The 21,665-nt window shown below is 49.0% G+C and overlaps 14 protein-coding genes across 14 annotated transcripts; 1 reads left to right on the forward strand and 13 right to left on the reverse strand.

Moving 5' to 3' along the window:
• Positions 1–114: 114 nt before the first annotated feature.
• TbgDal_VII3820 (T. brucei spp.-specific protein) lies at positions 115–783 on the reverse strand (the record flags this gene model as incomplete). Its single annotated transcript, XM_011776424.1, has 1 exon — positions 115–783. One exon carries the CDS (start codon positions 781–783, stop codon positions 115–117), a length of 669 nt encoding a protein of 222 aa, XP_011774726.1.
• Positions 784–1,133: 350 nt separating this feature from the next.
• Positions 1,134–1,517, reverse strand: TbgDal_VII3830 (hypothetical protein, unlikely; the record flags this gene model as incomplete). The annotated part of the gene is made up of 1 exon (XM_011776425.1): positions 1,134–1,517. The coding sequence occupies one exon, from the start codon at positions 1,515–1,517 to the stop codon at positions 1,134–1,136; it is 384 nt and encodes a 127-aa protein (XP_011774727.1).
• A 404-nt stretch (positions 1,518–1,921) lies between these two features.
• On the reverse strand, positions 1,922–2,245 carry TbgDal_VII3835 (hypothetical protein, unlikely; the record flags this gene model as incomplete). The annotated part of the gene is made up of 1 exon (XM_011776426.1): positions 1,922–2,245. The coding sequence occupies one exon, from the start codon at positions 2,243–2,245 to the stop codon at positions 1,922–1,924; it is 324 nt and encodes a 107-aa protein (XP_011774728.1).
• Positions 2,246–3,720: 1,475 nt separating this feature from the next.
• On the reverse strand, positions 3,721–6,183 carry TbgDal_VII3840 (synaptojanin (N-terminal domain), putative; the record flags this gene model as incomplete). The annotated part of the gene is made up of 1 exon (XM_011776427.1): positions 3,721–6,183. One exon carries the CDS (start codon positions 6,181–6,183, stop codon positions 3,721–3,723), a length of 2,463 nt encoding a protein of 820 aa, XP_011774729.1.
• Positions 6,184–6,216: 33 nt separating this feature from the next.
• TbgDal_VII3845 (hypothetical protein, unlikely) lies at positions 6,217–6,549 on the reverse strand (the record flags this gene model as incomplete). Its single annotated transcript, XM_011776428.1, has 1 exon — positions 6,217–6,549. The coding sequence occupies one exon, from the start codon at positions 6,547–6,549 to the stop codon at positions 6,217–6,219; it is 333 nt and encodes a 110-aa protein (XP_011774730.1).
• Positions 6,550–6,840: 291 nt separating this feature from the next.
• TbgDal_VII3850 (glutathione-S-transferase/glutaredoxin,putative) lies at positions 6,841–7,779 on the reverse strand (the record flags this gene model as incomplete). The annotated part of the gene is made up of 1 exon (XM_011776429.1): positions 6,841–7,779. The coding sequence occupies one exon, from the start codon at positions 7,777–7,779 to the stop codon at positions 6,841–6,843; it is 939 nt and encodes a 312-aa protein (XP_011774731.1).
• A 407-nt stretch (positions 7,780–8,186) lies between these two features.
• TbgDal_VII3860 (hypothetical protein, conserved) lies at positions 8,187–9,635 on the reverse strand (the record flags this gene model as incomplete). The annotated part of the gene is made up of 1 exon (XM_011776430.1): positions 8,187–9,635. The coding sequence occupies one exon, from the start codon at positions 9,633–9,635 to the stop codon at positions 8,187–8,189; it is 1,449 nt and encodes a 482-aa protein (XP_011774732.1).
• Positions 9,636–10,163: 528 nt separating this feature from the next.
• On the reverse strand, positions 10,164–10,568 carry TbgDal_VII3870 (hypothetical protein, conserved; the record flags this gene model as incomplete). The annotated part of the gene is made up of 1 exon (XM_011776431.1): positions 10,164–10,568. One exon carries the CDS (start codon positions 10,566–10,568, stop codon positions 10,164–10,166), a length of 405 nt encoding a protein of 134 aa, XP_011774733.1.
• Positions 10,569–10,884: 316 nt separating this feature from the next.
• On the reverse strand, positions 10,885–12,960 carry TbgDal_VII3880 (hypothetical protein, conserved; the record flags this gene model as incomplete). Its single annotated transcript, XM_011776432.1, has 1 exon — positions 10,885–12,960. The coding sequence occupies one exon, from the start codon at positions 12,958–12,960 to the stop codon at positions 10,885–10,887; it is 2,076 nt and encodes a 691-aa protein (XP_011774734.1).
• Positions 12,961–13,558: 598 nt separating this feature from the next.
• Positions 13,559–13,900, reverse strand: TbgDal_VII3890 (hypothetical protein, unlikely; the record flags this gene model as incomplete). Its single annotated transcript, XM_011776433.1, has 1 exon — positions 13,559–13,900. The coding sequence occupies one exon, from the start codon at positions 13,898–13,900 to the stop codon at positions 13,559–13,561; it is 342 nt and encodes a 113-aa protein (XP_011774735.1).
• A 273-nt stretch (positions 13,901–14,173) lies between these two features.
• TbgDal_VII3900 (hypothetical protein, conserved) lies at positions 14,174–14,989 on the reverse strand (the record flags this gene model as incomplete). The annotated part of the gene is made up of 1 exon (XM_011776434.1): positions 14,174–14,989. The coding sequence occupies one exon, from the start codon at positions 14,987–14,989 to the stop codon at positions 14,174–14,176; it is 816 nt and encodes a 271-aa protein (XP_011774736.1).
• Positions 14,990–16,443: 1,454 nt separating this feature from the next.
• On the reverse strand, positions 16,444–16,797 carry TbgDal_VII3910 (hypothetical protein, unlikely; the record flags this gene model as incomplete). Its single annotated transcript, XM_011776435.1, has 1 exon — positions 16,444–16,797. The coding sequence occupies one exon, from the start codon at positions 16,795–16,797 to the stop codon at positions 16,444–16,446; it is 354 nt and encodes a 117-aa protein (XP_011774737.1).
• A 402-nt stretch (positions 16,798–17,199) lies between these two features.
• Positions 17,200–17,592, forward strand: TbgDal_VII3920 (hypothetical protein, unlikely; the record flags this gene model as incomplete). The annotated part of the gene is made up of 1 exon (XM_011776436.1): positions 17,200–17,592. The coding sequence occupies one exon, from the start codon at positions 17,200–17,202 to the stop codon at positions 17,590–17,592; it is 393 nt and encodes a 130-aa protein (XP_011774738.1).
• A 68-nt stretch (positions 17,593–17,660) lies between these two features.
• TbgDal_VII3930 (hypothetical protein, conserved) lies at positions 17,661–21,578 on the reverse strand (the record flags this gene model as incomplete). Its single annotated transcript, XM_011776437.1, has 1 exon — positions 17,661–21,578. The coding sequence occupies one exon, from the start codon at positions 21,576–21,578 to the stop codon at positions 17,661–17,663; it is 3,918 nt and encodes a 1,305-aa protein (XP_011774739.1).
• Between the last annotated feature and the right edge of the window lie 87 nt (positions 21,579–21,665).

Consider the following 21,665-nt stretch of genomic DNA (forward strand, 5'->3'; position numbering starts at 1 on the left):
TGCTTCACCAGGGCCACTTATAAACAAGTGTATTAGACCGCGGCAACACGGAACCAGGCACGGCGTCTAAATGCACCTGAAAAAAAAAAGCGAAATTTACACAGTTTTTTTTTTCTACCCACCACCACCTTGATGCTTTAAGACTTCCGGTGGTTTAACCCTCTTCCGGGGCTTCAGTTTGTCAAACAGTAGGAAAAGGTCGGAAGGAAAGGTGTATTCCACCATTCGCGTGAGGTTGCCCGGTGCGGGACGTGTGGCTTTGTACTTATCGACGTGGCGCGTCGGGATATGGGGGGCTTTAAAAAATAAAATAAAATATATATATATCAAGAGTTGCCCCCCAAACTTTCGGTAACAGAGGCGTATGAGAGAAGAAAACGTCAGCGCGTAGGATAAAGGAGGGGAAAATATGACAGCAAAAAATATGGAGGGAGGCCACTGCAGCGACAGGCATCTTCGTGCGAAGTCCGGAACCTCAACCTCGAATTGCAGAAACAGGATGTCAAAATGTGCCCCAACCCGCGCTCTTTTGCACCGAAGTCGTTTGGATGACGGATATCGACTCATTGTGGGAATGCCGGCAAAAAAAGGGGGCAAAAGGAAATGAAGATAAATTTGAATACTACGATAGTGTCCCGGAAAAGCTATCATAGCACTCTCAGCTCCGACACGGCCGTGCAAACATTCATGAACATAAGTCCTCGTGCAACGGAATAGGGTGTGCCGCCCAGTAACTGACTGCGTTGCATGGTAGCGTACGTGTCGCGCGTGGCCCGCTATCATGCCCGTAAATTTACATCTTCGCGATTTCAAAAAAAAAAAAAACGGTCATCAGTACCATTACGAAGAATAAGTCCGGCTAAACTGAAGAAGATTTCGAAGATTGGGGCAACGAGCCCAGGAGGTTTTACTAGAAGGGTACTGGGAGGTATTGTGAGGGTGTCGGTTAGCATCGGCGGCCGCTGCTCGTGAATAAAATCCTATGCCCAATTCGGCGGAAAAGCAATAACGTGGCGTCGGGTCCTGTCGCATTGTACATTCATGGGCAGCGGAGAGTTGACAGAAATTTACATCTGCGGAACGCCACTTCCGTGCCTCCGCCCAGGAAATCGATGCATTGCACAGTGTGGGGATCAGCCGTGTCGTGTTGGAACAGCATTTTCTCTCCCCGTTGGTCGCTGGGCGCACTCTCGTACACTGCCCGCAGCACTACCCGCGCCAAGGAGCTTTTGGAACCGCAAGGCGCAGGCGTGGGGGGGGGGCGCACGCCTTTGACGAAAGTGCAAGGACAAGTCAACGCAAAAAAAGAAAAATAAAACGAACGCAAAGGCATTTCTTTGCAAATGGACAATCAGGGGTGAGTAGGGGGCGAAGCTGTTACGCTCACATGGGAGGGGCTGCGGCCGCACCGGGGAATGGGGCCCAGGCACAGGCTCCAGTTGAAATTCTTCGCCGAAGCGTCGCGACAGCGGATCCACAAGTTTGGGGGGCACTGGTGCCTCGACAGGTCTAAACATTTTCCACAATAGGGGAAGAGGACGTGCCAGTTTGGGCTCAATGGAAGGGGGAAGAAGGGGCCCCTCTGGCGAAGTGACTTCGGGGCCGAGATAGCAACCAGAAACCGGGATTTCAACGCGAATGAAGGAGCGTTGCGGGTCAGATAGCGCTGTGTTGCTAGGGGATGCGGTATTGGGTGGTCAGTGCGATGAAACCTTCAGCATCAGCAGGCAAAGCTGGAGATCCCCCTCAGCAATTTGTGAGCCACGCGCAGTTTGGGTGAAAACAGGAAAGGGCGGACCCCAAAGACGGGCGACCAAGGAGAGCACCAAACAGATGATTTTGGAGTGCAAAAACGGGAGAATAGTTTAGCCTCACAGCTAACTAGGCGTTTTTCAGAAGTTGGAAGTAGTGGGCGAGTATGCTAAGGAAAGCGGTCATTACTTTCAACACCCCATCCCTCGCTTACCTTCGAAGCTCGTGTGGTCGAAAGTCGATGACTCGCCCGCTGCCACGCGTTCCAGAGCGTTTGAAGAGTTGGCAGCTTTGATTTCCATTGGAATGGGGAACTGAAAGGTATCACATCACTTGGCTCAGTGTTAATACCTGGCGGTATTACACCCGGTGTGTGTGTGCGTGGATGTGAATGTGAAGGGGGGGGGGGACCGTCAGGGGAAGAAGTTGCTTTCTTAGCCACGTAAGGGGATCTTAGTACCCCTCCCCGAAGACAAGAAGTTTGTACGGGCATGAAGGGTTCTCTCACATGCAACGAGTACTAAGGAGGAAGTTAATTGCGGGGCTTGGAACTGCCTTCGCAATATCTCGAAAAAGTAATGCTGCACCCAGTTTAGGGACTCCAGGGACCCAACACCTCATGCAAGTACATGCGTCTCTGTAGTCTGCCTCCTCCCTCGAGCTTTTCTTAGCTGCACCACTCCCTTTTTTTAAAAAATCCCGAAACAAAAAAAGTAAAGGGATTAAATGTGATTAGCAAGGAAAATAAATGAATGCTTGTTCGGTCGTATTCAATTGAGCTCCACAGCAGAAATCACATTGGGACGGCAACAGCGACACCGACCAGCAAGAACGACAACCAAATCCTACCACCTTCGGTCGAGGTATCGGCAGGTTGGATGAAATAAACATCTCGAGCAAACGCATTGCTGAACCCCCTTCTGTTAATGGTCATCCACGCAAAAGGAGAGCAGGAGGAAGGACAAACAAATGCGTCTGGAGGGAACACACTAATGATACGAACCAATGTTCCAAGCGACTAACATCAGCGCTGTTTCCACTCCCTCCTCCTTCCTTCAGCCAAATGTACATGAAACGTAAGCAAAGTTGCCAGTTTAGGTGGAATTTATAATTAAACCACCTTGGCATCATGGGCTACCAAACTGTGCGGGTTGAAAAGGAATTGTCTTCAAGGTTAAAAAAAAAAAAAGATATTGGCATTAGCGGGGGAGCCGATGCGCCACGTCTGCTCTGCGGGCGCCTCCTGCCATGAAACCCCGTTCGGACCCAACACGATGCATCGCTACCGCAAGAGCGGAACTGATCCCATCTCCTCCCACGGCAACCGGTGCAATTCCCGCTTAATTCGCCTCCCTGTGCCGTGCCCTACGGTTCGTACAATCCAGCTGTTCTACGCGGGGAAATAAGTATTCAGACCCGCAGCTCCTTACCCAAACAAAACAGAGAAATGAGAGAGGCGTGACGCGCGATACGCAAAAAAAAAAAAAAGAGCTGCAATAATGAGGCAGATAGAAGTTTACAGCCCCACGATGATGTGCAAAAAGAAATGCGAAAGGTAATTGAACTCCATCGCTGTTGCACGCGGGCGTGCATGTGAATCAAAGTGACATGATCTGGTCAAATTGCCATGACATGCGGGAAAAGCAAACACCGGACGGGTTAATAGGAACACGTAGAACAAATTAACAGAACAAAAGAGAGCACCGCGACAAAAAACGAGATGATCACATATTTAGTCGACAGGAGTACGGAGCACCAAAAATCACCGCCTCCAATGCGAGGGTGCACATGAGTAAATTAAAACACAATACCGGCCGTTCACTTCCATGAACAAAAGCAAAATGAAAAGAAAAAAAGGCAACATTAGGAGTGTCGCCCCCTTGTCCGTAATCCGGTGAGAGCGAACTTGGCCCTGGTTTGTGAAACGCAGGCATCGGCAACGGCTGCCCAGTTCATTTCGAGCAACATTTACTTGTATAATCCCCGCACGAAATTTTTAACCCCACTCCGAAGTGATTTGGCCGCCTTCCGAACGATTCCTCGTGAATTTCCATTTTCCGACAGCACTGGGTACGTGTAGGGTTCTAAAGCAACACCGGTCGTTTGAAACTTGAGTATGGCATTCTCTTGTAAAAGGAACGGGGCATCGAGTGCGCGGCAGAAGTCCTTGTCGAACTCGATCACCGCAAGATGTTCACTATTCTGTTCGGCATTTGTATCCTCCTCCCCGGACGTGTCCTGCTCAAACGTGAGCTGTTTCACGGCACATATAAATTCATCGTGGTACTCGCCCTCATTGTCTTCGGCAGATATGATGAAAGTCAGCGCATCACTTGAGGTTACGGGAATACCGTCCTCTCGCAATCGGGGTACGACCAAACTGTCCCATGCCTTACGCACAGCCTGCTCTATCTCAGAACACGGAACACCTACGGGAATGCCCTTTGCTATAAGGGCGCATCCCCAGTTCTCCACCGGCACAGGGCGTTTGAGAAAGGCTTGGCTCATGGATGGAAAGTGTATGTCGATGTTGCGCCCGAGCAACAGTTCAATATTCCGAAACTTGCTCTTGTCTTCGAACGCGTTTTCATAACGGCGCTGAGTTGCAATCACCATATTGGATGCAGCCGCCTTTAGGCCGCAAATACCCCGCAAAATGTTACTGTGCATGGCGGCCGAGTTGGTGTAAAGACGCGCAATGGTGTCGCCGTTGTAAACATACAGTTCCGAGAGGGCCCGACCTATGGCGGCGGGGTACAGTGACGGGTTGCACGCCTCCTGCCACGTGGCCACGGAGTCCCTTCGAGGGGAACCGCTTAACTGCAACATTGCTAAGGTGGTTTCCAGAGGTCTCTCGCCTTCCTGCTCTTCTAGCGGGGGTAGTCGGTTCTGATCGACGAAGCTGTCGGGCTCCAACCTGAGATAGGCTAACATATTTAATGTTGATTGGAAACAGGTGTAAAAACACCCAATGTTTGTTCGATCCAATGAGTCGGCGCAGTTCACTCGCACAAAGCTGGTTTGGCAGGAGTTCAGCGTAACGCCTCCATCAACGCCTATGGTTCCAGCGGTAACCAGTTCGTCTGTAGAAAATGTGGCGAGCAGGGTTGTCCAAAAGGTTGTAGTGGTGCGGTCAATACCCTGTTCCTTTAGCATGTTGAGCCAGTCGACGTGCACGAGATCAAGTTGAGACCCCGGAAACGCCTGCTGCAGCGCCGCTTGTGATTTCGTGACGGCTTCTGTAAAGTGTTTTGTCAGAGCTTCCTCACTGCTATGATGACTTTGACGAAGCATATTGACGCAGCGCAACCTGGGGCCCCTGCCGGTGAGCTGTTCTCCCGAGTCGTACCTCATGATGGCAACCAGTTGAGTGAAGACGAAACTGAAGTACGAATCGCACCCTCGGAGAACTTCTTCCTTATTTTGACTGAACATCATTGCTGGCTCCGAGATAGTCTTGCTGATTCGTGTTGACCAATGTACGGGAACCGTGCCCCTAAGTATTGTGTGTTTGGCAAACTGAATAGGGCCATTGCCACCGCCCTGTCTCCACATCACATACTCGTACACGTGGTCGTTTCCCACCGCATTGACTGCGTTCAATCCTCTACCGAAGTACCGGGGGCCTGGATTGAGGTTATTTTGTCTCCCGCACAGCAACACATGAAGGATTGAGCCGTCTTTAAGCAAAACCTCCTTCTCCGCAGCGAACCCGCGGAGCAACACCGAGCAACAACTTTCAACGCCCGCTGTTACAAACGGTTTTCGCAGTTGCCTTGACCAGTCACTGTGAAACTGTGGGCCGTTACCGTCTTTTGATGAAACGAACGGAAACGGCCGCCGTAAGTCGCAGTCATCCGAATAGTAATAACCCCCTTCATGGCTATAGGTCTCAAACTCCTTCAACCTATTTCTATCCCCCGACGTCAGGTACAGGGGTTCCGAACCGGGAATTCCAAACGAAATCCACTCCGTGCCACCAACCCGGAGGATTGCGCCACCAAATGGCAGCACCGCAGCCTCCTCAACTTTTGTAGCAACAAGGAAATACATCCTGTCGAGACGTAGGCATCCGAACAACGCCGCAAACTCCACAAAGGACTCGAATGGACCACACTGTCTGTATGCGTCTCTCAAATTTGGAAACTCTCTATGGCAAAGCTTGTCGTAGCGCTGAATTTCTCCCCTTTCATCGACCACCAGCGGCACGCAATATGAACCGGCAGACCACTTTTGCCACTCCACCTCGTTTCCCGTTGCGGGTTCAGGTTGTTTGGCCACTGGTGACGAGGGCTTTTCAAAAAACATTAGCAGTTCCGGCTCTTTGGGAGGAGGCGGTGGCAACGGGCGAGCAAGAACTACAAAAAGTATACTTGTTCCGTCCTTTACAGCCACGGCACACCGCTTGCGCGGGCTCTTCTCCACGTACATTTTTTCAGCCCTATTCAAAAACGAGAAAAAAAATCAATAGATATACAAATATATATATAAATGTGTACGTCTGTGGGTACCAGGGTGGCCAATCAACGCGAGTCTTCTTCCTTGTGTGCAAAGGGCCTTATTTCCACAGTGGTCACCCGGCACCAACTTGGTCGCACTCCTTTCTTCCTTCCGCCTACTCCTCTTACTGAAAACGAAATAAAAATGTAAAAAGGGTAAGCCATACGAAAAATAAAGAACTATTATTGAGGGAGGGGGGGGGGTTGCGTCTGGCACAGCTGACTGACAGCACATACCCTCAATTCCTCCCCCATTTCCTTCTTCTTTCTCCGCTGGCAATTCCGAGAGTACCATCATTAGCCATATTTGTTTTCTTTATTTTCTTCTCGTTTTTGTTGCTATTTTGAGGACGTTGCGGAAAAATGAAGACCCTAACGGTTAAAAGGGAAGAAAAACGATACGATTAACATACACACTTGCACACATGTACATATGTACGCATTAAAAAAAAACTAAATGGCTAAATAAATTAAACAGTCTAAAAAAAAAAAAACACTGATGCAACAAGACGTTGCGGTGGTGCTTATGCACCGGAGAGAGAAGGATGGGGAAAAGAGAAGACACGGATCGTAGTTAAGGATCAATCTGTCACTTTGGGATGTATTTCTCATTACCCACCGCCTCATCCATCCGCTCCAACCACGGCTTGATTGTTGTTGCTTCGATAATTTCATTGTATAGTCGATGCCCTCTGACGGACTGCAGCACACCGTGGGTGTCCAAATCCGCGAGATCCGGCTTGGAACCGCCATGAAACTTCTTTTTCCCGTCGAGTAAACCCTCCTTAACAAACCTGTCAATTTCATTATGGAGTTTCACCTTTGGATCGTCCGTGGGGAGCAAGTCCCCGCTTTTTAGGAGTCGTGGTTTCGTGACGTACTGCGCCACGAGGTACATGACCGGTGCACCCACAAGTTTTAGAAAGATCTTGTTCTTATACGGGATAGTTTCGATGTTGTCAATGTACGAGTATGACCCCCATGAGTTTAGGAGGGATGAATTGAATTCCAATGTTAAGAGCCGAACCATAGGCCCACGAGCCCACTCACGCCATTTCTTAACTTCAGGGTCCTCCAACTGCTTTCCCATTCCTACGTGTTTCGCAACGGTACTGACTATTACCTCCGAATCCACGAGGAAAGGACCGTCATCACCCCTTACACAGAACTTCAGCTGCGGCACCTTCTTGTACGCACTCATGGATATCTCCTTTTTAAACATTGGCTCCACCTCCACACACTCGTATCGGATTTTGTTGTAATCGAGAAAACTCTTCGTGGTGGCACAAAAAGGGCACGTTGAGTAGCGGTAGAGAAGAATGGGTGGGCACTTCTTTGGGTCGGTGATATGCGACAGTGCAAACTGCAGCTCCGTCTGGTCCTGCGCAGCGTTGAAATCCTCAGCGGTGCAACTCCTGTTTTCCTCCAACCGCCGCTGATATGTCACATAGCCGCCAGCAAAACCCAAACCCGCCAAAGCGCCTGTGGCACACAGAAGCTTCCGTGACATGGACCCCTTTGTGAACATAACTGTTGTGTCTCTCCCTACCCCTTTATTTGTATTTTTTGTCTAATCTTTTGGTCCTTCGCCCTTCCTGCTTGAAATGATTGGCCGAATTTTCTGATTCTCCGGTGCTACAAGGGAGCATAACGGTTGTGAAAGATAACAGGAGGATGTGCATCACGAAAATAGGAATTAATTCAGAGTAAGAAGAAAATGGGGGAATGATAAACCCAACGAACCGGGCAAACGAGGTGACAGCAAAGCCATAGATGGCGCTATACGAGAGAAAAGGAGTTATAACGATATAAACGTTGTGACCAACGTCGAAAAAGCATGTGACGTTCATCACCAGATGAACCAACGAGGTTGCGTAACGTGCTTCTGTATGCATTGATTTGGCCGTATGTACGTTTATGTGGAGATTATGCTCGTCAGGAGCCATAACGCATGGACGGCATCCCGTCTCCCCACGACTTGGTGTGCCGTGGCCAATCCTCATCATCCGTGTTGTTCAATCCCTTTGCATTAATTCTTGGTTCCTTCCGTAGCTCATTTTCAAGTCCTATCTCCCCAAGTGATGCGTACGGACGCATCCGGCGCTTTGAGCGAGTCTCCATCTTGCGGTAACGCCGTCCGTATTCATCCTGGTCGCCGTGGACGATGGCATTTACTCTGTTCGCATAAACCTTTCGGGAAAGCCTCTTGAAGGGTTTATCGGGGACCTCCAAGGATTGTAGCATCTCGGCAATGCTGCCATCCCCGCTTCTGCCACTTAGCTTCTTGTGCGCACGCTTCTCCTCCGCGCTCATAAGAAAAGTACGTTCTGCCTCTTCCTTGCTTCGCCTCACACGGGCTCGCGCTAGTTCCTCGGGATCCAACGGCCACTGTCCCTTGGTATCCAGCCCATTTTCCACATGTTGCGCAATGAATGCGATTCGCTGACTATAGTCTACGACGCGAGAGGGCCATAGTTCGAATGCGTCCGGTTTCCTCAGGGCCAACCGCCTAAGTATTGATGCACGCTTTTGGCGCTTCCGCTGAAGCCAATGAAAGCGTCGTTTGCCTTGCCGCGCATCACGCAACTCAGCTAACGTAAGTGTTTCTTCCTTTGCTGCCTTGTACTCCTTTGCCTTTTTCAATCGCTCCCACTCACGCCTTCGTCTATCCAATGGCATGCGCCCTAGGGTAACGCGAAGGGCCTCATCCTTCTCCGTCAAGCCGAGTGAGCCAAACTTTACTCGGTCTCGTATGCTATAAGGGAGTGCGTTCACCCACTCAGGAAAATACGTATCGTCATCAAGCATGTAAGCATCAAGGCGTAGGGAAGGATACACGCCGTACTCTTCCACCAACCGTGTTTGATGGCGTTCAATAGTTTCTGCTTCATTATCCGCGTGGCGCAGTTCCTTGAACAACCGGTGGAACTCCCTCGCACCGACGGGCTGTCCAAATTTATCCATCATGTGGTTTCGACGGTCAACCTCATTTTCCATCAATTCCCGCAACGCGGTAGAGCACTTTTCACCGGGTGTGGGCGAGATGAGCGCCTGTTCATCAATTACTCTTGCGATTTCGTTGGCGTTACCTCCCAGGGGTTTGTCGCATCCAATATGAAGTTCTCTCTCAGTTACGTAGCCACTCTGTATCTTATCCAACTCTTTTCGCTGCTTCTCTTCACGGAGAAGAATATCTTGTTTTTTCGCCACCTTGCTGATGGCTGCTATGCTCTTCTTGTTTCGGTATGCATGTGGCTCCGTGAAGGGATCGCCGCGTTCCCGGTCTGTGAGGAGCCCTTTGTTGAAATTGACACCACCAGACGTTGAGCGACGCCCGAACGGCAGCCGCTTGAAGGACACGTAACGGAGGGACGAATGCCACATGTACGTTTCCTTTTCTCCCCATACGTGATCAGAGTTATTTTATTAATGTTGTGTGAATATCGACCACCCCGCCGTAGGCGATAAGAATAATGAGAAGTGAAATGGAGATAAGGAAAGGAGTACAGCGTGCTCTTCTGAAGCGAATTAGAAAAAAAAAATGTTGTCAGTAAGACTTGAGGCGTTACACCGTGGCTTGACGCACCGTTCATCCTTTTTTTGTTACGTTCACTTGACTTACGTCGTACGGTAGTGGACCCACTTCAAAACGAAAACTGCATGGATATATCAAACACTCGTTTTTCATAATCGCGCGAATATACGCGTGCGTTAACTTCGTTTCCCTTCGACTTCCCTTCGATTCATTAAATCTAATTCATATACTCCCCGAGACGGTAGGAGCCGTTCACCGCCTTCCTTTCTTTTCCTCGATACCCCAAAATACTCGTACGCACTTCTCTCCCTGTTTTACGGGCATTACAAATGACCGCATCTCACACTCACACTGATACTCATATATACCATTCCTTACTAATGCAGAGCTTTCGACCTCTTGTATGACATGGCGCGATAAATGTTGTAGCCGTGTACGGCCGCCAAACACACATTGACAGCAGCAAGAGACCGACTTCCAGAGTTTTGCGGCTGAATGAGAAGTGCGTACACAAACCACAACAAACCAGTCGTGCAGAGAGCCGCGCTGGAGTTGACGTCAATCTTTTCAACCGGTGGGTTTCCAACAAATATACCGTAGAGCGGAACGATGCTCAGCATCCACTTGAACGAGGGCGCTAGATTATAGACAGAATTCAGGTAAGCAACCACACCATACTTTTCGTACGATTTGAGGCACTGAAACACCCTTCCGTTTCCAACATATTTGTGCAGCGGCTTTGGGAACAACTTGGGGATGGCTTGTTTTGTGGTTGCAGACATGTTTTCTCGTTTGACTCTGCTATTATTTTTTTCCCTCCTTTCTCCTCCCCCCTTTAAACCCCAAAGGACGATAACCGTAGAGGTGAGTGGATTGTTTAAGAGCGGTGAGCGGAAAAAAACAAACACAAGAAATGTCTTCTCCCAAATCCGTGAAGAAAAAAAAAAGGCGAAAGTAAAACAATGAAGGGAAGTCGCTTTCCCATTTTCAGGGAAACGATGTTAATAAGTGAAAGCATTTCCAAGTGGCCTCACACTCCGCAAACACACAGGCACAAATATATATATATATATATATATATTTGTATGTATCTGTACTTTACAAAATGTCGGCATCCCCCATCTGCTGCAGAAAGAATCTCCGCTCGAACTCTGCAGTGCATCTCTGTGCCTCTTTGCTCTGATTCAAAAGTTGCTCCCAAATGGCGTTGTTGCTGCCCTGTACAGCGTTTGCTGAATCCTCGCTCTCGAGTCGCGCTAAGGATGGAATTGTTTTGATACGCCGGTATAGAATCATGTATTGCGGAGAGCACTGAGGTAATATCAGCTGCATTGCAAAAAGTGTTCTAACAAGCGGAAGACATTTGGATGGCTCCATCAACGCTATTCGCACGTATGAAAGGGCGGGCGTTTCGATAAGCCGGACCAGGCGCTCCAGTTGCACGAGTGTGTTAGCCGACATCTCACAGGATCCCATGAAACGGACGAGTTGATAAGCGTGCTCGTAGGCACGGGATAAGAAGCAAAGCGAAAGCGCCGACACGGTGTTATAGCAAAAACAGTTATATAAGCCTAGAAACGCCTCGCGAGCGCGCGCGTCATCGACGCCCCGGTGGAGGACTTCGCGAAGCGGGAGGAGCTCCCTTGAGGTTAAGAGCATAGTGTTGAGCGTGATTACGAACTTCTCCACGAAACGCTTATCTTTGTGCGAGGAAACAACGTCAGCAAGCTTGAGGCAGAGCTTTTCACATTGACCCAAGTCCTCCTCTTGATACCGGAGCTGCAATTGCTTTATGATTGTTGGCACTTTTGGAAGTAGCACATCCGCCTTCGTATGGATCAAGTCCACAAGACGAGCTATGAAGTGGTCAAAATGTACCTCACCTGATATCAGACACAATACTTCAATACACTTGTGCACAACGTGGAGGGAGCGGTCGCACAGCAGCGCTACGGTTGTATCAAAACTCGCATCGAAGCAACACTCCAGGACGTCTGGAGCCGCGTGCAAGACAAGCACTATCCACTCCAATGCGGCGACGCGCACCTCCTCGACACTACGATCCGCGAGCTGTTCCAGTACACCCTTCAGGACGGCTTCGTACGGAATAGCTTTTGTGTCGTCACGTGGTGCCGCAATGAACTGAGTAATCTTCTGGTTAACCTTCTGAGCCGCAAGGCGTGTCTCAAGATCCTTAGACCCTAATTGTGATAGACACGCTTTTACAACGCCATCAGTGAGATCCAGAAGCTCCAATGCCCCGACGGTGTGCAGCTCTGATATCCACTCCAGCGCACTTTTCTTTGCCAGAGCCGCATTTGCATCCTGCACACATTCACATGCTATGGAAACGAGTTTCGCCACCCGTACGTCCACGTGTCGAGTGAACGCATCTTTTGTCTTACCAAGACATTTTTGGAGCAACGACAAAACTTCTGAACCGTTATATGTTCCCGAGAGAAGCAACAGGGGTTTTAGCAGCTGCCATAACTGAATAATAAAGTCATCACCGGGGAGATTAAGAACGTGGTAAATCCACTCGAGGCACCATTCGACCACAGCTGAGTGAGTGCTGCCTTCATCGCCTGTCGCGCAACAGAAGGGTGCCAGGGTTTCGTTGATGAAGGTCACAAAAAGCTCCGTCTTGAATGAAAAGTTATCATTCCCCGTAACGAGCTCACGAATGGCGGACGATACCTCCCTTGCGAGCAATACCACACGTTTATCCCCCTCGCTTATCCCGCAAGCCACTCCACGAAACGTGCGAAGGAAGCAGAAGTTGAGAAGCTGTTGCTGCAGGTTGCGCACAAGTGCATGAGCAGCCTCAAAAGCTGCCATCCTCACGGACACATCCACATCTGCAACGCTGTCGAATACAATTGTTGCAAGGTCCTCAACCAGCCTCTGTTCATGATTTCTAGGAGGTAGTGACGCTATAATCGCCCTAATCGCAATCATGCCACCCCTACGGTACGTCGGGGAAGTGGTCCGAAGTAAACTTCTTTCAATTTCATGCAATTCCTTCGTGGTTATTTCATATGCCTCTGTGATAGAGCTACTTCGGAATACCGTTGACACCTTTTGTGAGACTTCCTTTGCACCCTTCTGCCGCAGCTCTACCTTCCCGTCTACCAAAAGCTTGAACGACCGCGCGGGGACGAAGGACTCCCCCATCGTGTGCTTCTAAAAGTGCCTTCGCCAAGTCCCCGTTTAAACAAAAAAGAAATATATATATATATATAAGATGTCTAATTTCAAGGATGAACGAACCCACACACATACACACACACCAAGGACGGTAACAAGAAGCATTAAGACATGCACTGGCACGTGGCATCGAGGACGCAGAGGGAAAGTAAAAGGAAAGGAAAAATGATACCGGTAGTGAAAAGGAAAAATAGAATTGCAAACATGTACTCGTGCCAACCCGGCCCCCACCTTCCTTTTTCGTTTTAAATATTTGCTCGTGGTTGCACTTCACCATTTAGAGGGCATTAAGGAACGAGACCACGTCGCCTGTGGTTGAAAAAAGCATCACAACCCGAAACCACAGCGCATCTGACAGCGTTATTAAGGGAGAAAAGTGACACGACCTCTCCCCAACATTACAAACCGAACGGGATTGTGATGACTGACACGCAAAACATGGGGGTTCACCTCTACAACGAAAGTCGCACGACCCACCACCAGCACAAACCGATACAACGGTTGCTGCTTTACATTCATTTTACGAAGACTAGCAACCAGTAGACCACATCACGCACCGCGAAGTTCAGGTAAAATCGTCATACTTTTTAAATACCATAGACAAACACAGGCACATATATATACAATACCGCCCCAAACTGTCATTGACTGATGCTTTATCCATCCCTTCAGCAGCACAAAGCGTTAAGTCGCTGCCGCAGATATCCGCTGTAGGCGTTACATTGCTTTCACCACTACGTTTCAGGGACGAGCCGCTCTTAGAGTATATGAGGAGTGGTAGAAAACTATCCAATGGTAATGAGCAAACATGGAGTAACATAAACCCAGTGATGGACGCAACAACCACACAGCATATCCAACATGTGGTGCCGAAGGGCAAAAGAAGCGAGCAAAGATAGCAATACATGTGAAGAGACAAAGGAAAAACTAAGCGCAGACACAAGTATACATGAAGATATGCCCCGTACGTACCACGCGAAAAAGCTCCCTTCCGTCCCTTCTCCTTTTTTTTTTCTTCTTTGTGTAGTGAAAAAAATAATTAAGCGGACCCAAGCCTTTGTAAGGAGGGCTCGTGTGTATTGAGGGGTGTGTGTGTGTGTGGGGGGGGGGGGAGGAGGAACGAAAGGAAAGGAAAGCAACAGCGGCACGAACACCCCGCCGCTTTTGTTAGCGCATTAGCTCACACACTTTCCTCGTCAGACTTGCCTTTATTTGATAAACTTCTCACAATGGTTCGTGTAAATGCATCCACAGTATGGGGATCAAGCGAATAGGGAATGGTGTTCCCATCGCCGTAAAGGACTTCTTCTATAAGACCCCACAGAGACTCTTCTGTTGGTTCAATCACACTCTCATTCAGACGTGCAGCATACTCACTTAGTATAACTCCCGTTACTTTAAGCATGAGCTCCATTGTTAACATGGGGCCTGCCTTTATCATAGTGGGTTTCATTTCGATTTCCCCTTCCCGTCCTTCATTACCTGCAATATCTGTCTCCAGTGGTGGTAGCTTGGACGGCTGACTGTTTTCATTCCGTTGATTGTTTGAGTCATGACTTATTGCACATTTATTACCACACACTTCCCTCTTTTCTACAGCTGCTGTGGAGCCGCTACCGACGTTGGAAGGGCCGCGTTGGGCGAGACGAGGTGTGTGCTGCGATGATGTTGGGCGATCGGGCTCCTCGGAAGATGGCGTTACGGGGGCATGCACCAGCAAACGGCCATAATTATGTAATACACTTGCCGATTGCCCGTCAAGTGGCACATAGCAGCCCTCTTCTGAACTAAAAAAGAACAAATGAGACCCAAGAAGGGCCGATGGACCAGCGCCTGCTGATTGTTGCTTCAGTTGGACGGACTGATTTCGAATCTGCTGCAACATGTCCCCCGCAGAAAGGGGATTTCGTACCCTCAGTTGTACTCGCTGCGGTGCCTGGTCGTGCAAGGAAGAGTGCACCAAAAATTCCATTTTGCCAAAGTCACCACATGCCATTTTGTTGCACTTCCGCAAACCGGTAGTTTGGTGGGAAGAGCCGCCGTCAGTAGCAAAGAAAAAGAAACAAATGATGATGTGCGGTACTTACTTCTTTTTTGCCGTTGTGGAAAGTAGGAGAGACGATGTGTGCACAGAAGAAAGATAACATGGAAAGAAAAAAAAAGAGAACGAAAGCAAACAGAATTATGTATGTTACAATTTAACACCTAAAATATCTCAACGCTTTTATCATCGCACAACACGACTGGTCCAAGCCTACCGAGCCACTTGTTAAGGGTGCTATGCTGCTTGCTCATACGTAAACCAACTTCAAAAAAAATAAAAAATAAAACAAAATCATCCATCTCCACGATGCACCGGCTCTAAAAGCATCAGGACCCGAAAGCATTTGAACAATTCCCCCCTCTGCAAATTTAACCGAAGCACAGCCTTTACGCTCCATTTCAAATGATGGCACGACTCCAAAAGAAAAAGAAGCACCCGCCACTTGCATTCCCCTGCCAATATAACAAAGCTTCATAATTCGTACTGCACCAATTACCGCCGTTGAGGTAAATCTCCAACATCCTCATTTGCCGCGTTCACGCATTTTGAAGAACCAACAACCAAAACCCATGAAGAATTCATATACGCGGATAAGCATGGGTGGAAGAGCAACTAATATATGATACCGTGAACTAACGATAAATAAATCGCATACATATCGTCTCTGCATAAAGGAAGAAATGAAATGAAATTTGCACTGAAGATGAAGAATTAAAGCAGATATAAAAACATGAACAGGATCCCAAGCGTCCTACACACAAAGGCACACACACACACACATACACACGCATGTGCAAAAGCACGCGCATATATACACAAATCACTTCCCGTTTTGAAGGTTCAGGTGTGAGATGGTATAAATATATGTGGATGCATGCGGATGCGTGTGTGAGTCGCGAAGATGAGAGGAAGATCTCAGTTGGCCATCGAAAGAACAAGGCTTAAAAACAAAAAAAAAAGATGGTACTCGTTCCCTTCCCATTGGAGTGGTGCGAATGCTTCACCCCTCTACGGTTATACGTACATGTGGTCTCTTCACTATTGTTCCCTCACGACACCTTCATCAGCATTCACCTTCTTCTTCTTGTCAAATCATATTCTTTTTCTTTCGTTTCATTTCCTTTAAAAATGCTTTATTTTATTTGTGTCAATTCAATTCATTACATATTTTTCTCCTTCTTGTTCCTGCTTTTTTTTAAAATTAATTTTCCCCCTTGCGTTCATCGCTTTTCCAACCTCTCCCCCCACTGAACTAACGACCCAACTTCACATAGACGTGGCATGTTGATATAATACGTGGTGGTCGGCGAACAAACAAATAATCACAAGCACAATAATCTTCTTCTTTCCCTAAAAGTCAACAAACAGTAAAGTAAACAAACAAATAATTATATGATTATATATAATTATATATAGAACCAGAAAGAAGGGAAAGATATAAAATGAAATAGAAGCAGGGGCTTGGGAGACGGGGGGTGGGGGGTGGGGTGGGGAAGTTTAAAAAAAAAACAAATAGAAGAAGAGAAATAAAGAGATAGAAGGGGAGAGGGAGGGCAAGCGATGCTAGATACAAGGTACACACCTTTCACTTCCGTACACATCTTCACTGGCACCGACACCTGTACAAAATAGCAGGGAAGCACATACGGAGCGAGTACGTGGTGTGAACAAAAAAAAAGAAGAGGAAAAAGAACAAAACAAAATAAAAACATTAAATACAGCTGAAGAAAGGATACACTGCCCCCTCCCCCCGCCCCCATGCTCCTCGAAAGTGAAAAACAAAACAAAACAAAGCGCTGATTCCCACACCTTCACGGGTGAACATATATGTTACTGAAATGAGGAAAAACCAGATTGGGGAATGGGAGGAAGGATATACGTAGAGGGATTATGTGTCCATTTGTTATGGTTTTGTTGTGTTTCACTTCCCGCTGCGCAGGTAACATAGCCCCCATTTCACCTCCCATCCTTCGTTATTCTTTTATTTTTCTTTCCTCTATTTCCTCTCGTTTCTGCCTCCTCGTTTCTTTTCCTTTTGTTTTGCTTTTAACATGACGAAAACAAAGAGAAGAATTAATGTCACCATCATTTACCCTGTAGGTCAGCCAAAATCCTCATCTTCCACTACTGTCCACGCACAACCACATACATACGCTTAAACTATGCGTCTTCCTTTTCTCCACCTTTTCCTCTTTTTCTTGGCAAACACTTTCGTTCTGCTTTTTCCCTTTCTTTTGTTTTTTCGTTTTCTTCCTAAAATGTCTTTGGGCTTCGAAGTCAACATAACAAATACTTCCTCAATGCGCCTTCTCTTCTCTTTATTTCTTTTTTTGTTTCTTAAAGCATTTATTTTTGTATGGGGCTTTAGTATGATGGCTACGCAATACCGCTTCATTAGCTTTATTTTTCTCAAGCATCTTACGCCAGCATCCGGTGAAGACACAGTAAAAAAAAAAGTATATATATATATATATCTTCGCGCACATCTGCCATTGCTGTTGAACTCGCGCTCGGTCAAATGTCACTTCCCTTTTCAACAAAGTGCCGGGGCGTGAGGAAGAGGGAATCCCCCACATATATTCCTTACCTCTATATACATCCTTTTGAGGTTCAGAAACCCCTTTTAGAAACCTCGCCCAACGGATGATTCGCGGTTTGTTGAAGCGCGTCGGGAAGAATCACGGTTGCCCGAAGGGTGCCCGCTACTCAATCTCGAATCGCGGGATCGCATCTCTAGTTGCTTGATAGTTTCGGTGCGATTGCGGAATGTGGTGCGCTTTTCGAGTGGGATGTGGTCCTCATTGCTGGCGTTCTTGGTTGGATGCCACGGCTGCCAGTTGCCGGAGGTGAGACTCGCCCCGGGGCTGATTGAAAAGTTGTGCTCATCCAATCTCTCACTTGGCCGTCGGACAGAACTTCGCGGTGACCTGTTGCGGGTGTTGGCGGCGGCACCGACATCTGAACTTTCAGCCTCTGAGGTGGAGGGTTTCCCTTCGGCAGCCCGGGTTCGGCCCGCACTGTCGCCGCGGCCACGTACATTTTCTGCGGAGTCCCGCTGTCCGCTGAGTCTACCCTTCTTCGTTGCTGCCTCGGGTGAAGCCGGTTTTTTCCCCGATCCGGAACGCTTCTCGGAGCCGCCTTGAGATGCTGCCTTCTTCTTTGCGCTCCGCTCATCTCCTTTGCCAATTGGCGGCTTCCGATCTGGGCTCGGTGTCGGTGGTACGTCGAGTTTCACTGTCCGCGGCTCCTTCCCACCTTCCTTCTCAAAGCGCCCCTCAGAGCCCTTCGAAGACAATCGTTCACCCCCTTCCTCATTACGCTTCGAGAGCGGCTGCTCCTCTGCGGGTTCCTCCGCCTTGGGCTCATCGAGCTCCTCCAGATCCTCCTCCGCCAATTCCTTTGGAGAACGGGTATATTCATCCTCCTTCACAGGATACCGTTCATCCGCACCAGCAAGTCCCTGGGGTTCATCAAGCTCCTCCAAACTCTCCTCTTCTGCGGTGCGCTTTGAAAGAGGCCCATCATCTCCATACCCCTCCTCATCGGCCGACTTACCCGCTGCCTCCGTGGGAGTGCGCTTTTCTTTGCTTTTTTTGGGGGATTTGCGGCTTTTCTCCGATCCTTCTTTAGACTTGCCTGTTGTTTCTCTGGGTGATCGCTTCTCCTTTCCCTCTTTGGGGGACTTGCGGCTCTTTTCCGACTCTTCCTTTGACTTGCCTGTTGTTTCTCTGGGTGATCGCTTCTCCTTTCCCTCTTTGGGGGACTTGCGGCCTACCCCCGATTCCTTTGGGGAACGCTTCTTCTTGCGCTCTCCTCCACTGGGATGTTGTTCGTCCTCAGCAGCGTGGCCCTGAGGATCATCGAGTTCCTCGAGATCTTCATCTTCCTCATTGCGCTTTGAGAGTGGCTTATCCTGTGCGGAGCGGTCGTCCTCTGCGCTCTTAGCCGCAGATTCATTGAACCTATCCGATCCCCTTTCTTCTTCACTGCGCTTTGAGAGTGGTCTCTCCTGTGCAGAACGGTCGTCCTCCGCGCTCTTCACCTGCTGCTCATCGAGTTCCTCGAGATCTTCATCTTCCTCATTGCGCTTTGAAAGTGGCTTATCCTGTGCGGAGCGGTCGTCCTCTGCGCTCTTAGCCGCAGATTCATTGAACCTATCCGATCCCCTTTCTTCTTCACTGCGCTTTGAGAGTGGTCTCTCCTTGGGGGAGCGGTCGTCCTCCGCGCTCTTAGCCGCAGATTCATTGAACCTATCCGATCCCCTTTCTTCTTCACTGCGCTTTGAGAGTGGTCTCTCCTTGGGGGAGCGGTCGTCCTCTGCGCTCTTAGCCGCAGATTCATTGAACCTATCCGATCCCCTTTCTTCTTCACTGCGCTTTGAGAGTGGTCTCTCCTTGGGGGAGCGTCCATCCTCTGCGCTCTTCACCTGTTGCTCATCGAGCTCGTCAAGATATCTGCCCCCCTCTTCTTCATTACGCTTCGGAGAAGTGCTCTTTGGTGACCGCGATGTCTGCCTGGCAGTGGAACCTTTGCTGTTACTTTTCCTTGAGCTCCTGGGGGAGCGCTTCTGTGACCGTTGCTTCGAAGGTGATTTTTCCCTTGCGGACCGCCCCTTCTCCGCACTCTTCTCGCGAGAGTCACTTGCATATTCTGAACCATCTTCGTTCCTCCTTGAAGAGAGCTGGTCACTCCTCATTTCACTCTGTCGTTTGCTCCCTCCCCGGCCAGATCGTCCGCTCGCGCCTCTCCTGGGACTGGAGCCTTCCTCCTCCTTTTCATTACTTAGCTCCCTCTTGGATTCACCGTCATCCTCCTCAGTGGATCGGATGAGCTTGTAGGAGACAAGGATTTCTCCCCTCTTCACGGTTTCATTTTGCGGGTCGTGCATTTTTACGGTCAAGGCATCACTGTCGTTGAGCAACTCAAAGCGCCCACTGCTCACAATTCTCTTGTCGTCAAGGACTTGCACGTCAATGAAGGCTTGCCCACCGTCCATCTCAATGAAGCGCACCTCTTGATTCCAAGTGATGACATGCGCTAAGCCGTCAGCCTCTACCACAGCTGGCGCAGAGTATGTTGAACCTTCCATATCACAAGCAAAGACGGAAACCTGTCCCTGCGCCAATGGTTCCCCTTCCCGGTCTGTCAGGTTGAGTCCACGAACAACCGTCAAGAACAATGATTCACGTGGTCCTGATCCATCTCTCTGTCCAGTACGGTCATTTGACATTTGTGTACCCTGTCTATCTTCCTCATTACTCTTCTGAATGGTTGCATATGATATGATTCCCCACTCGACCGCGATCTCACCCCAGAGTACATCCTCTTTGACCTTGGATTCGACGAGCAAAACTGCAGAACCCTTGTGGTAAAGCTTCTCGAAGTCAAGTGGAACAGCACCGACCACAATGAGTTCTTCGTCTTCTTCGTTTTCGACCTCATCCTTGGTAACACAAATGAGAACGTGACCAAGTTTCTTGGGTGTAATGAGTTGCAGCATCTGCGAACGGTCCTGGGGCAAGTAGGTACATCCTCCCTTTCCGTAATATGGCGAGGACGACATGGCTCCCTCACTGTTGAATGTGTAGAGACCTGATTCTGAGCAGTTGTCGTCCGTGTCGCGAAGCAGACACAGCACACCACCGTTGTATGGGAGGGCGCCATTATCTGTATATTGGAACAAACGGTGGACAACAAAGTTACAGTTAATGGGGCCGCCCTCAAGGTTTTGCTTCAAGGCCGCACCATCTGCATCGTCCTCCCCGTCACGCTTTACATACCATGACACAACGATGGAACCCATCGGCGTTTCCTTCATGCGACCGTAGCTGCGGTGCATCTCCCCTGCCGCACAAACCGGCAAGGTTTCCTCATCACCGCGAGCGCGATTACGAAGAGCATGTGGGGGGACAACAATACCTCCAAACATGTGGTCGTTTTCAGCTGGAAGTGTGTCATCAACGACAAGCACCTCCAAACCCTCCTCCTCATTTGGATACGGGAACTCAAACAACTCCTCCCACGTGCAGATGGCGCTTCTTCCACGGGGGACCTTTGCTGTTTGACCCTCAAACGCACCACAGCGCACAAGGACAGAAACTGGATCACGTGGATCGACATTAATGCTCTTACCATGGTGTACCGTGACGATGAGACGCGTTGTATTCGTCTGTCGTCGCGATTTCCGCAGTTCATCTAATGTCGTTGGCGGGAGGGGAATTGCAGGCTGGTTTAGTTCTTCGTCTTCCATGACCCGCTGCAGGTTGCTGGTGCGCGGGCGGGGGATTGAGGGATGTGGGTTCTTCGCGCGTTCCTCAATGATGTTGATTTGCATTAGCTTTTCACGCTCCAGTTCCTTCTCCTGCTTAGCAGTGCGCAACAAGTGGTTGCGGCCTCGTGAAGGATTGATCTCTGCGCAGCAACTGCAGGCGTAGTGAACTGGCATTTGATCGTACGTGGAAAACGGAGGAAACCCCTCCCGGCGAATGAGGGACGTGGCCGTGTCATCCTCATGGGGAAGTGGTTCACCGAATATAGACATTTACTGCACGCTCACCTCTTCTCTCTCTTTACAATGGTGCTTATTTGTTATGCTACACTCCGCAGCAACACACGTACTTCCCTTTTA

This window comes from Trypanosoma brucei, chromosome 7 (genome assembly GCF_000210295.1).
Source record: "Trypanosoma brucei gambiense DAL972 chromosome 7, complete sequence".
NCBI lineage: Eukaryota > Euglenozoa > Kinetoplastea > Trypanosomatida > Trypanosomatidae > Trypanosoma > Trypanosoma brucei.